Consider the following 12,857-nt stretch of genomic DNA (forward strand, 5'->3'; position numbering starts at 1 on the left):
TACTTTCAAAAGCTGGGAGGAGGGAGAGAAACAAAGGGTCTGTGTCTGTCTATATGCTGGTCTTTACCGGGGATAGACCAGGAATGGAGTCTTAGAACTTTTAGTAAGTAATCTAGCTAGGTATGTGTTAGATTATGATTTCTTTAAATGGCTGAGAAAAGAATTGTGCTGAATAGAATAACTATTTCTGTCTGTGTATCTTTTTTGTAACTTAAGGTTTTGCCTAGAGGGGTTCTCTATGTTTTTGAATCTAATTACCCTGCAAGATATCTACCATCCTGATTTTACAGGGGGGATTTCTTTATTTCTATTTACTTCTATTTTTATTAAAAGTCTTCTTGTAAGAAAACGGAATGCTTTTTCATTGTTCTCAGATCCAAGGATTTGGGTCTGTGGTCACCTATGCAAATTGGTGAGGCTTTTTATCCAACATTTCCCAGGAAAGGGGGGGTGCAAGTGTTGGGAGGACTGTTCACTGTTCTTAAGATCCAAGGGTCTGGGTCTGTAGTCACCTAGGCAAATTGGTGAGGCTTTTTACCAAACCTTGTCCAGGAAGTGGGGTGCAAGGTTTTGGGAAGTATTTTGGGGGGAAGGACGCGTCCAAACAGCTCTTCCCCAGTAACCAGTATTAGTTTGGTGGTGGTAGCGGCCAATCCAAGGACAATGGGTGGAATATTTTGTACCTTGGGGAAGTTTTGACCTAAGCTGGTAAAGATAAGCTTAGGAGGTTTTTCATGCAGGTCCCCACATCTGTACCCTAGAGTTCAGAGTGGGGGAGGAACCTTGACAAGTGGGTATTCACCCACGAAAGCTTATGCTCCAGTACGTCTGTTAGTCTATAAGGTGCCACAGGACTCTTTGCCTGTTTTTACAGATCCAGACTAACACGGCTACTCCTCTGATACTCTCTAAAAACAGAAAATTTCACTCAGAAGTCATCAGGTAGACCATGAAAAATCCCCAGAAAGATCTGCTATTTTTAACTTATTTTAAGTATAATGAAAACACATTTTATCTAATATAATTCCAGATGTCCCCACAACCCAGTTAGATGAAACACTGCTCCTTCTCTTATCACACAAGCAAAGGAGGCAAAGTAAACTTTCCATCTTCTCACTTTTCTCACACTTAAAACTTTTTAAGGCCCCGGCTTGACAAAGCCCTGGCTGGAATGATTTAGTTGGGGCTGGACCTGCTTTGAGCAGGGGGTTGGACTAGATGACCTCCCGAGGTCTCTTCCAAACCTAATCTTCTATGATTCTATGAAATATTTATTTCTGAGCTGAACCATCAGTTCTTTTATTGGTATACAGTGAGAAATTTACATCGTACATTACTGAAGTCATGATAACATGCAAACAGTTTTGATACAGTATTGGAGTAAAGTTGTGCCAGAGGAGACGACTTATACCCCAGAAACTATTTTAAATGAGTGGAGCTTGTCTAAAAAAAGGCAGATGGAAATGAAAGAGTGGAGTCCTATGTCTCCCAAGAACCAGGAATCCTGCAAGTGCTGATGGAAAGCCACCTCCTCATTTGAAGGATGGATATGGTATAATGTCCTACCAGCAATACATCAACTTGGAATGGAACCCCGAACTGTAAGGGGAGGTGGGATAGGTAAGTGGGAATCCTGTGAAAAGTTAACTTCAAAGAAACAAAATTACAAGTAATTTCTTGTTCCTTAAACATACAGTCATCAAAATATTTCAACTTATTACAACTCAAAAGATCAAAACACATCTCAAAATAAAATAATACAATAGGCAGGGGAAAAAACAGCCAGAGACTTTGCTGCAAAGTGGTCAGAGATCAAGAGCACTGGCTGCATCACACCAAATTTCTCTTCATACTGCCTGTACACGGTGTTGTGGTGGGGGCAGTTTCACCTGGGAAGCTGGAATTTGAGAAACCCAAAAATCTTCAGAGCTAAGGGGGAATCTCACCTGTCTCTTGTTAGGAGCACAAACCCAAAGAGAAGATATTCTGTAATTAGGGTGTTTTGTTTATTTATTTACAGTGTCATGAACAAAAACAAGCTTCTTAGAACTTGATTAAAAACTCCTGCAGTAAAAGGATTAATCTCAACAGAGACAAAAGCCACCCCACACTTCTTTTGAAGAGACACTAAATAGTCCAGTGTGCTTGGAACAGAGCAAGATTAAAGTGGCTATATCGCTGTTTCTTGCTCAATAGGAAACCACTTTAACTATAATTTTGTCTAACAGATAGATGGCTTACGACACTTATGACAAACTTGCTGTACGTCATCTGAGCTTTGGAAATGTATATTTACCCAGGTGCAAAGATCCATATTGCTACAAGGAATGAATCTGGATCTAGAAGACAGATTTGGCCCTAAGTTCTGAAACAAGCTCTGAAGATAACAGCAAGGAAAATGGAAAGTCCACTTGTCACAGCAAGTGAATCTAAATACCAGAATTGGTAAGCAAAAGATAAAGTTATGAGAATGTGAGCTCTGTCCTGCATCAACTTCCTGAAGATTAAAGGAAGAAGAGAGATTGGTGGAACTTTATACAGGAAGTCATGGCTCTCACTGATGAAAAATACCTAGGATTTTGATTGGGTTCAAACAGATCAGAGGACATTATCCTTTGAAACAAAAGAATTCATATTGGCATGCTCCCTATTTGCTGAAAATGCTATTGACTATGGATGTCTTTAGGAAGACACTTTTGTTGTCCATTAGGAACTGGAAAGGCATGAAAGAAAAAAAGGCACAAAAGAGTAGTTCGGATCAACATGTCTTATATAGTTCTGCAGTTTTACACTTCTATAATTGTATTTCATCGTTATTGTTTAGCTTCACAGGAGCTAGAGTGTCACAGCCAAATGCTGATGACTCAAGGAAAGCATCCTCAAGCGCAAAGTAACAAAATAAGGCTTCAAGACAAAAATGTCAAAAACCCAGACAAAAAAGGCTACGATCCCAAAAAGAAACCAAGGTCTTGAGGCAAATCACATAAACCTCATGAAGAAATACTGAAGGAATCCCTAAAGTTCAGAGGTAAAACAAAAGGTGACATGGCACGAACACCAAAACAAAAGGACCGAGGACCTCGAGGCAAGAAATCAAGGCCTTATGACACAAAGCACAGAAGTGCTAAACAAATGCAAAGGAGTGCTGAAAAGCAAGTTCCACACAGCGATGGAATCAAGGGATATAGAATTGGTGTGGGAGCTGAAGAAATGCTCCTGTGGGGAGTTACTTTGCTGAATTATGTCAAAAAAGAACCGTTTTACTGGACAACAACTGGAAGTTCAGCAAGTGCCTGATTAACAATGAGTGGGGAAGTGGTAGCTGACTCACATCTCTAAGAACCCCTTTATGCCCACTGGCAAAGAGCACACAACATACTGCTGTCAGAATATTTAGCCAAACAGTGTCTTGTATGGTATCCTATTAAAACTGGTATGCTGGTCAAGAATATCGTAAGAGCGGTGTATAAAAAGTTATGTATGCGTGCTAGAAATACATTTTGGAGGCAATAACAAACAAGCCTGCCCTAGACAATGGAATGTGGATTTACGGGTATGCCAGGCTTGATTACAAATGACAATTAAAGTAGTACATTTACATACAAGGTAAACAAAGCAATCCAGCTAACAAGCAGCAGAGTAAACAGCTTGGCGAGCACACCTGGAGACACGCCCCAGCTTGAACCCCAAGAGGTCTTCCTGACTCTTGAGGCAAAGACTTTGGGACATATAAGGGGAGCAAAAAGACATTCTGGTTATCCATCACGTAAGGGACAAAGGGATAGCACCTTCTAATTCTGTGAAAAGCAGATCCTTGTATTGGAAGGGCTGGAGTTGCTGATAGCTTGATGTAAGAGAGAAACTGTTTTAGGCAAAGATATAGATTGTTAGGATTACATTTCAGTCACTTGAAGGTGTGTTTTTTCTTTGTAATCTTTTCTCTCTTTTTTATTCTTGCTTGGTATCACTTAAATCTGTGTTCTTTATTAATAAACTTATTCTTGTTTTATTACAAAACCATCTCATTGCTGTATATTAAAGTCAAGTGTGGGACCTCAGCAAAACCGACACACTGTGGTGTGCACTGTCTCTTTGGAGGCAATAAACTTAATTTATGAGTGCTGAGGGAGAGGGACCAGACACTGCAGGTAGACATCTCTGCGGAACTTGCGTTCACTGATTATTACCTGAAAGGTAAGGTTAAGACTGGTAGAGTCTCAAGGAGTTTGCTGGTGTGGCAGTGAGTTAACACACAGTTTAAGCTCCAGCAAAGCTCACTCTTGCTGAGGCAAAGTAGTAACACAGTGGCATATGATTCTGGGTGCCCTGAGGAGAATGTCATGCACTACCTTCGGGGCCAAAAAGCTTAAGTTCTACCCTTTTTGCAAAAGTTCACTGAGACTCAAGAGTAAAAATCCTGCACAAACAGTAACTTCAGAGAAAGTAATAGTTTGGAAACTTTCTAACAACAATGCTTTCTAATGGGAAACAAAATCCATTCCCTTCTAAGTTTCCCTCTGCTGGGAATTAAAGACGCTACCTCTAACTGATAAAGAAAACAGCCTTAACACTGAACAAACAATGAAACAGTGATAGGTAATTATTATAACAAGCTTTGCAGATGTACATATTTTTATTTAGTGAACTGTTATTTGGATAGCTTTTTTTTTTTTTTAAACTAATCACTTCAGTTGTGCTTTAATTTTTTTGGTGAAAACATTAAGTTTGAATTTCCTGATTTCTGTGTAGTTAAAAATCTCAACATAAACATGGATTATTGCATTTACAAACTGGTTTTATTAGAATTTCCTCTTTTTGTGGTTTTACACACAACTTATCATGGTGTTACTATGGGCTAGTGACAGGTTTCAGAGTAGCAGCCATGTTAGTCTGTATCCGCAAAAAGAAAAGGAGGACTTGTGGCACATTCGAGACTAACAAATTTATTTGAGCATAAGCTTTTGTGAGCTACCGCTCACTCACGAAAGCTTATGCTCAAATAAATTTGTTAGTCTCTAAGGTGCCACAAGTCCTAGTGACACTAGGCTAGTGAGTTTTTCTTTTTACTTGTGCCCTCTAAGAGCAAAGAAAGGAGCAGAAATCAAACTCGATTCTTCTAGTAGTACTGCAAATTACTACTAGGCTAGAAGTAGAGCCCTGCGTGGAAATAAATTGGTATCCACTGAACCGCAGGGCTCTCTCAGGAACCGCAATGGTGAAAGAAGCAGAACTTGGGGCCGCCGCTCCTGGGAGCCAGTGCCCCGAGCCAGCAGCTCCTCCAGGGCATCTGTACCGCCCCCAGCCTGGCCCCCAGTCCTTCCACGCAGCTGTGTCACCTGTCTGGGGTCTGTAAAGCCTCACCAGAGGACAGGGCTAGGGGCGGTACAGCCGGAGGAGCTTCCAACCCAGGGCACTGGGAGTGGCGGCCCCACTTTCTGCTCCTTTCGCTGCTGCGGTTCCCGGGAGAGCCGTGCAGTTCAGCAGATACCGATTTCTATCTGTGGATATCCGCATCCGCGCATATAAATTTGTATCCATGCAGGGCTCTCGCCACAAGGTGTTTTTATAACACCAGACAAAAACCAAGCCAGCAAAACAAGCCATTTCAAAATAAAGTCCTGTTTAAAAAAATTATTCTGTAGCATTAAGAACAGCCATTGTATCAAGAAACGGATTTGAGATTTTACTAGACATCTAGTAAGCAGAGAGCTATACCCATCAGGTGAATGAGGAGGGGTTGGAGGAAAGAAGAGGAAGGTCACCAAGTGGTCCAGCGACAACAGCTTACATGCTTTGGCTGCAGTGCTTAGCTTTCACATACAACAAGAATGAAACTGAAATGATTGACCATTTCACTACTACATAGAGGATTCCGAGTAGCTTAAGTCAAACTGACTAAAGTTGTTAATTTTAGTTGCTGCTGCTCAGGGTTGGACTATATGACCTCCTGAGGCCCCTCCAACCCTGATATTCTATGAAAGCCATAAGCAATGACAAAAACACCAGAGATGTCTTCAGATTCAGGAACTCAGCACTACACAAATTTACATTAGGTTAATATTTGTAGGGTTACCATAGCAACTATAATGGCTACAAACTTTATTTAATGAAAGCGTAAATTATGTGGAAATTGTCACAGTGGAATGGAGTTTTCAAACTCCAACCAAGAAATAAAGCACAAACTCCAGGAAGGGTGATACTCTAACTTACACATCATCTATCCAATGTCATAATATTCTTAAAGGGTAAAATCAAATAAGATTAGGCCTATTTGACCAGTAAGGCCATCTACTTTCAAACACTGCTCCTTCATTTGTAGCTATCACTTCAATAATTTACTCATCCCAGGATGCAACAGTACATCTACAATATAATTTGAATTTCTAGGAAATCAGTTAAAAATTTTATAAACTGGTACATACGTACAAGTTGAAGACTGAAGGACAGTAACTATTGCAGCATCAAGGTGATGCTGAGCTATATGCACTCTAAGCTAGGTCTACACTTCGCATCTTTTAGTAACACAGCTGTGTCACTACAGCCATGCGGCTAAAAGGCACACAGTGTAGCTGCTGTTTGTCAGCTCTCCTGCCAACAAAAATCTTCCACCCCCAACGGCAGGAGCGGCGCCTGTCGTTGGCAAAACTTGTTTCTTTCAGGATGTGTGTGTGTGTTTTCAAAAAAAGAAAAGGAGTACTTGTGGCACCTTAGAGACTAACCAATTTATTTGAGCATAAGCTTTCGTGAGCTACAGCTCACTTCATCAGATGCATACTGTGGAAACTGCAGAAGACATTATATACACAGAGACCATGAAACAATACCTCCTCCCACCCCACTCTCCTGCTGGTAATAGCTTATCTAAAGTGATCACTCTCCTTACAATGTGTATGATAATCAAGTTGGGCCATTTCCAGCACAAATCCAGGTTTTCTCACCCTCCCCCCCCCCCGCACACACACAAACTCACTCTCCTGCTGGTAATAGCCCATCCAAAGGGACCACTCTCTTTACAATGTGTATCATAATCAAGGTGGGCCATTTCCAGCACAAATCCAGGTTCTCACCCCCCCCCCCTTTTTCCAAAAACCACACACACAAACTCACTCTCCTGCTGGTAATAGTTCACCCAAAGTGACCACTCTCCCTACAATGTGCATGATAATCAAGGCGATGCATCCGATGAAGTGAGCTGTAGCTCACGAAAGCTTATGCTCAAATAAATTGGTCAGTCTCTAAGGTGCCACAAGTACTCCTTTTCTTTTTGCGAATACAGACTAACACGGCTGTTACTCTGAAACCTGTGTGTGTTTTAACACCTCTGAAAGACAAATGTTTTGTCATTCAGTTGCCAGTGTAGACATAGCCTAAGTAAAAGATCCTGATTAGTAGACACATACAAAGATGCTCTGCACCCTATTTTATCTGTATAAGATACTTACATGGATTGCATTATCATAACATCTGAGTACATCATAGTCTTGAATGTATTTTTCCTCTCATCAGTTCTGCGAGGTAAGGAAGTACTATTATTCCATTTTAAGATGGGAAACTGAAGCACAGAGAAACTAAAGACTTGTCTACATGAACAATTAGTTCATGGCAAGCTGGGATGTGAATCTACTCTGCACCTTATCCTGCATCAGGTTAACTGTCCATGTGTATCTTGCTGAGAAACATTAACCGTTTGTTAATATGTTTTGACTCCATTCTCTTTGAAACAGAACTGACCAAAGTGCTTTAACAAACTGTTAATACACATGAGCAGGGTGTCATTTACATTTAGTCCATGGCAGGCTAGTATGGGGTAGATTCACACTCCAGCTTGCCCTGAACGAAACATTCCTGTAGACAAGCCCTAAGTGACTCGTCCAAAGGTACACAGGAAGTCTGTGGCAGATCAGGGAAACAAACCTGGATCTCTCAAGCGAAGTTCCTAACTACATGACCACTCTTCCGTTTTTAAATATCCAGATCATCATTATTACAAAACCAGATTTTCCCCAGACACTGCCAAGTGTGCATATATCACACATACATTCCTCATTCAGGATTATATATAGACCAAGTTTAAAGGTTTAAAATAAAAAAAACCTGTAACAGCTTAAAAATGTTCTCTCCCTTGTTCATGACAGAACAACCTCAAAACTGAATGATTAGATTTTCTAGCATTCAGAACTAAAAGAAAGCATAAGAAATTTCAGTCCTAAGTATTATAAATTGAGAAATTTCTCAATTTCTAAAGCAAGTAAAAATAGAGATATAGAATGGAAGTGCCATGTCAACTTTTATCTTGCTGTGGTAATTTTATATACATTCCAGATTTAATCTATCTACCCAATTAACCTCAATTTCACAACATATGAGCCAAAAGTCCAATCTAATTTTACTGCATGTGAAAAAATTCAAATAGTGTAACTCACTTATAAGACAAGACCAGAAAGTCCAGGAAAACATTATGAGTCTGTAACAGTATCCATTTAACTCAGTTATTTGTAAACACCATTAACTTCAATTTGATTTTATTGAAACAAGACACTATCACAGCAACTGGGCTCCTAACAATTTTTTTAAAAATACAAAATGAAAGCAATACCAACTGCACAGGATAGCCACGCCCCACCATTTTCATGGTAAAATTTACATTTCTTTTACTCAAAGAATTGATTCCCTACAATATCATATCTTAATTCAAAGCCTCAGTTAAAGGCTCCCCAGACAAAGGAGACTGCATTGTGTCCTGCAGCCAATCTCTGGGTCTAAAACTGCCAAAAGAAGTGCATTTCTCCTCTACAGAAAATACCCTGCTGACAGTCCTAAAAAGTTTTATCCCAAGAACCAATATCAGAAGCAACTCAGCTGATTTTGGCAGATCAAAGCAAAGCATATTGCAGTACACAGACAGGTGTAAAGTTTTTCCAAAAACTGAACAGTTAATCTTTCATTTTAACAATTATTCTTCCATACAACTTCAAGTTATGGATTCTTGACATTTGTATCTATACTCATGTAATGCTATAAATGTTGATCTTTAGCATGAAGCCTAAAAATACTTTTTCAAAAGAGAAATAAAATATTAATATTTCAAATATGGTATCGTTTCACTTGTCAGAGTGGCAGCTAACTGACGTACTTTTTTTGTCTTGTCTGATTTGCCAATCTCAAATACCGTATATTTAATATGTACTACATAAACAGTTATTTTGCAGCATAGAAAAAAAGATTTTTCCTAATGTGGTCCCAATCCTGCATGCAGTTCATGCACAGGGAACTGATTTCTGGTTACAATAATATATTTATTATAAAATCCCACAATATATTTCATATTGCCTTAAACAGGTTTTGAATATAACATGTTTGCTTTTATGGAGATTCTCAAAACACTACTGTATAGAGATATTACTAACCTAATGAAAGCAGAACTAACTCACCTGGAGTTTTAGAAAAAGTATTATGATTCTCTAGAACATGTATTCCAGAAGCATTCATTGCAGTAGTACTAGTTCTCCAGTAATGACATCTCGTTGCCCCAGGAGTAAGAGCAACTGGTTGGACAGAGGGCAATAATACATAGGGGTTTGATATCAGAGGATTGGAGAGTGGTTCAAATATAGCGAACTGAGCAGTTGTTCCCGGATGAAAATATAAAGGGGGTGCTGAGTAAGTGATTCCCTCAGAAATAGCAGGCCTTACAGACAACACCGGCACTATTGGTGAAATTTCATTAAAATAAGATGGACATGACATGATTTAAGATTTGTGGCATTTAGTCCACACGTGTGACCTGGTGACAGTATGCCAAAAACAGCTATATGCACAATGAATCCTGAAATGCAAACAAAAAATTAGTAAAATTTAGTAAAGTTAAAAACACTGGATTAAAGAAACTCAGTCACAAAACTCCCATGTTCTACTCAAACTTGCACCATATTACTTCTTGCTCATTTACATGTTTATGGGAGTAAAACATCATTGTTAATATCTAGTAATTAGAAACATCCAGCTTTGACACAAAAAACAAGAAAGGGTATAGTATCTGACAACTGAGGTGGCAAAGGGAAAAGGTGTGGGCAGATTTCTGCACTGACAAAGGCTATCTATTTCTCCATCTTACTGATTTTTTGTTCACTGTATGATATCATTTCTTCAGTACTATCTATTTCCTAAGGAAATAATGAATATATTTTGCTTACTAAAGTAAGGCTGTTATTGGTAACTGTTATTCCCCAAGAAATACAACCACTACCCAAATACAGAAACTTGAGCACACAAATGATGCCACACGTTCCTTTTTACTCTATATGATGCATCCATTGGAAAATTAACAGCATTATCAACAAACATTTTGGTGGGATTTCTGACCATTTTTCTTTTTTCGTATATTAATCTATTGTATTCATCTTCTGTATTTTCAATCAACTATCAGAGAGACCTCGTCTGATAAATGCATAAGGCAAATAGCAAACTTCATACTGCTCAATCCGTTTGATCGCCCACCCATTAGCTCATTTCAATATGAAATATTTACACAATAAATTCAGAGAACTTCATTAACGTAATGTTATGGTCGAGATTTTAAATATGGAAAGTCATGAAATTCTGTGTTATGTTTTCCAATGCAATCATTTCTCAGCCACCTTGAACATAATGGCCCCAATTCAGCGCATTTTAAACAGGAGTACAACTTATTACCCACTCACAAAACTGTTAAATTTTGTCCATCAACTTTAATGTCTTAATTTTAGGGCTTAGTTAAATTTACAGGTAAGGACTAGTAGGTAATATCTACCAATTCTAATACTTCAGGCTTTTCTGACTAGCACACTGGAAACAGTAAAATCATAGGAATGGAAAATAAATTATTTCCCCCATCCTCAGGACAGTAACGCAAAATCAAATTTAAAAGATTAACACAAAAAAGCAGGATTTGAAGGCAAATCTCTCATCCTGCATTAATGGGATCTACAAAAAAGCGAATTTATCTCTGAGATTTAAAAAAAATATTACTTTGAATTTCAGTGTTTTCTACTAACTCACTACATAACTAGCAAACTAATATGTTCAAATATTATGTGAACATGCAAATGTACACTAGAATATATTTCAAATGAAAATCCAAGCCTTAAATTAAATCTGAGCTACCAGTATAGCAGTGATAATGTAAAAATGGAAGAGGGAAATGTCTTTCTATTACTTAATCCTCTGAAAACCTGTGCTGCAACATCAGCTGTTGAGTCTCAGAAGGCTAGATCCCTGCTCGCTACTTTGATGACTATACATTTGTTGCAGCAACTGCAGAGGTTCAGGATGGAAAAAGACATCTGAAAATACAGGAAAAGATCCATGAAGAAGAATCTGCCTTAGGACGTGCCTAACACGGAGACTACGTGCATGGTAAACGGGGATGTAAATCTACAATGCTTTCACCTGCCATGTGCTAAATTGCTCCTATGAATTAAAAGTTCTGTGGTGCCCATAACATACTGGTGTTTCAAACATACCAATATTAAGACCATGATCCTGCTACTTGTTGAGTGGACAGACCAACTGATTTCAGTGAAGCTCCACATGGGCGGAGCAGTCTGCCTGTGTAGAGTGAATCACAGGATCAAGGTCTAACTACCCATTTCCAATATTTTATGCTGTGGACAGTGTTGCCTTTAGATATAAGACCTTCTATCAAGCCCTTCTGAAAAACACAGGGAAAAGGCAACTCAAAAAGTTTTGAAAAATCTGATATTTGGAATATTTGGGAAAATCTAAATGGCAACTGTCAGAAAGTCTCTCCTTCTGACATGGAAACCTTTTTAACATACGTAAATACTATGTATGTGCTTAACAATACATTTAGTCCCCCACTGCACTTCCAGAGAACTGCAAGTTTTCCAGATGTTTAAAGAAATCTCTTAATACTCCCGAAGTTGTTTTTTTTTAAATGAGTAATGTACAAGACACTGGATAGCTCTGATGTGTGCAGCAAACCGCCCCCCCCTCAACAAACAAAAAGCTGAAAACCCAAGCAACAAAACCGCAATTAATCTGAAGCATACAATGCACAACTTTTCTACATAATCAAAGAAATCAGAAGTGCCCATCTTACTTCATGCTTCCTAAATTCAGTCCACTCAGCTTTCTACATATGACATTCACATCATCCCCGCTGTTTCAACAAGCTGTTCAATATGTCCTAGTTACAGTAATGTTTAGTGTTTCATAGTGCTGTTTAACAGTTATTAACTCCAAAGAGATTTAATTTTGAAGATTGAGATTCTCCAAATATTTGTCTCAAAACAATTATTTTACAAACAGGAACATATTTATTAATTTAATTAAGAAATGTAATTTAGACCTTAATCCAAAAATGTATTAGGTGTGGAGCCCCACTGACTGTAACGGGGGGCCCAGTCACACTCAGCCACTTGCTTAGGTTTCGGGTCCAAATTAGATTATTTAACTGAAATAAAAGGATATTCATTATGAGTGCTGAGAGGGGCAAAAATGCCACTGTTGCGCATTTATCTAGCTTAAGGTCTTACACAGCCCATTTTTGGAGTACCTGAGCATCTCAGAAGCTTTAATGTATGTATCCCCAAGGTAGGCAATGCTGTTATCCCCAATGAAAAGACTGGGAAGAAAGGCACACAAAGAAAGTCTACATTACAAAATTAAGTCAATCTAAGTTACGTCAACCTACAGCCACCACAGTAAATTGCTTTTGCATGTCCAACTAAGCTCCATGTATCACTGGGGTTCATCCCCACCAGGACTGCTTGCACCCAATTAACTGTCAGTGTGGGGCATTGTGGGACACTTCTGAAAGACAGCAATAGTCAGTGTAAGCAACACAGTGTCTACGC

The 12,857-nt window shown here is 38.9% G+C and overlaps 1 protein-coding gene across 1 annotated transcript in view; it reads right to left on the reverse strand.

Annotated features, from left to right (window-relative positions):
• The window catches only part of RBM44 (RNA binding motif protein 44), a 40,176-nt gene that overhangs the window by 24,973 nt on the left and 2,346 nt on the right, over positions 1 to 12,857 (reverse strand). Inside the window, exon 2 of the mRNA XM_048870168.2 lies at positions 9,432 to 9,826. Within this exon, the coding sequence (XP_048726125.2) occupies positions 9,432 to 9,747 (316 nt within the window). The 5' untranslated portion in view covers positions 9,748 to 9,826. The remainder of the gene's footprint in view (positions 1 to 9,431; positions 9,827 to 12,857) is intronic.

The sequence above is a fragment of the Caretta caretta genome, chromosome 11 (assembly GCF_965140235.1).
Source record: "Caretta caretta isolate rCarCar2 chromosome 11, rCarCar1.hap1, whole genome shotgun sequence".
NCBI lineage: Eukaryota > Metazoa > Chordata > Testudines > Cheloniidae > Caretta > Caretta caretta.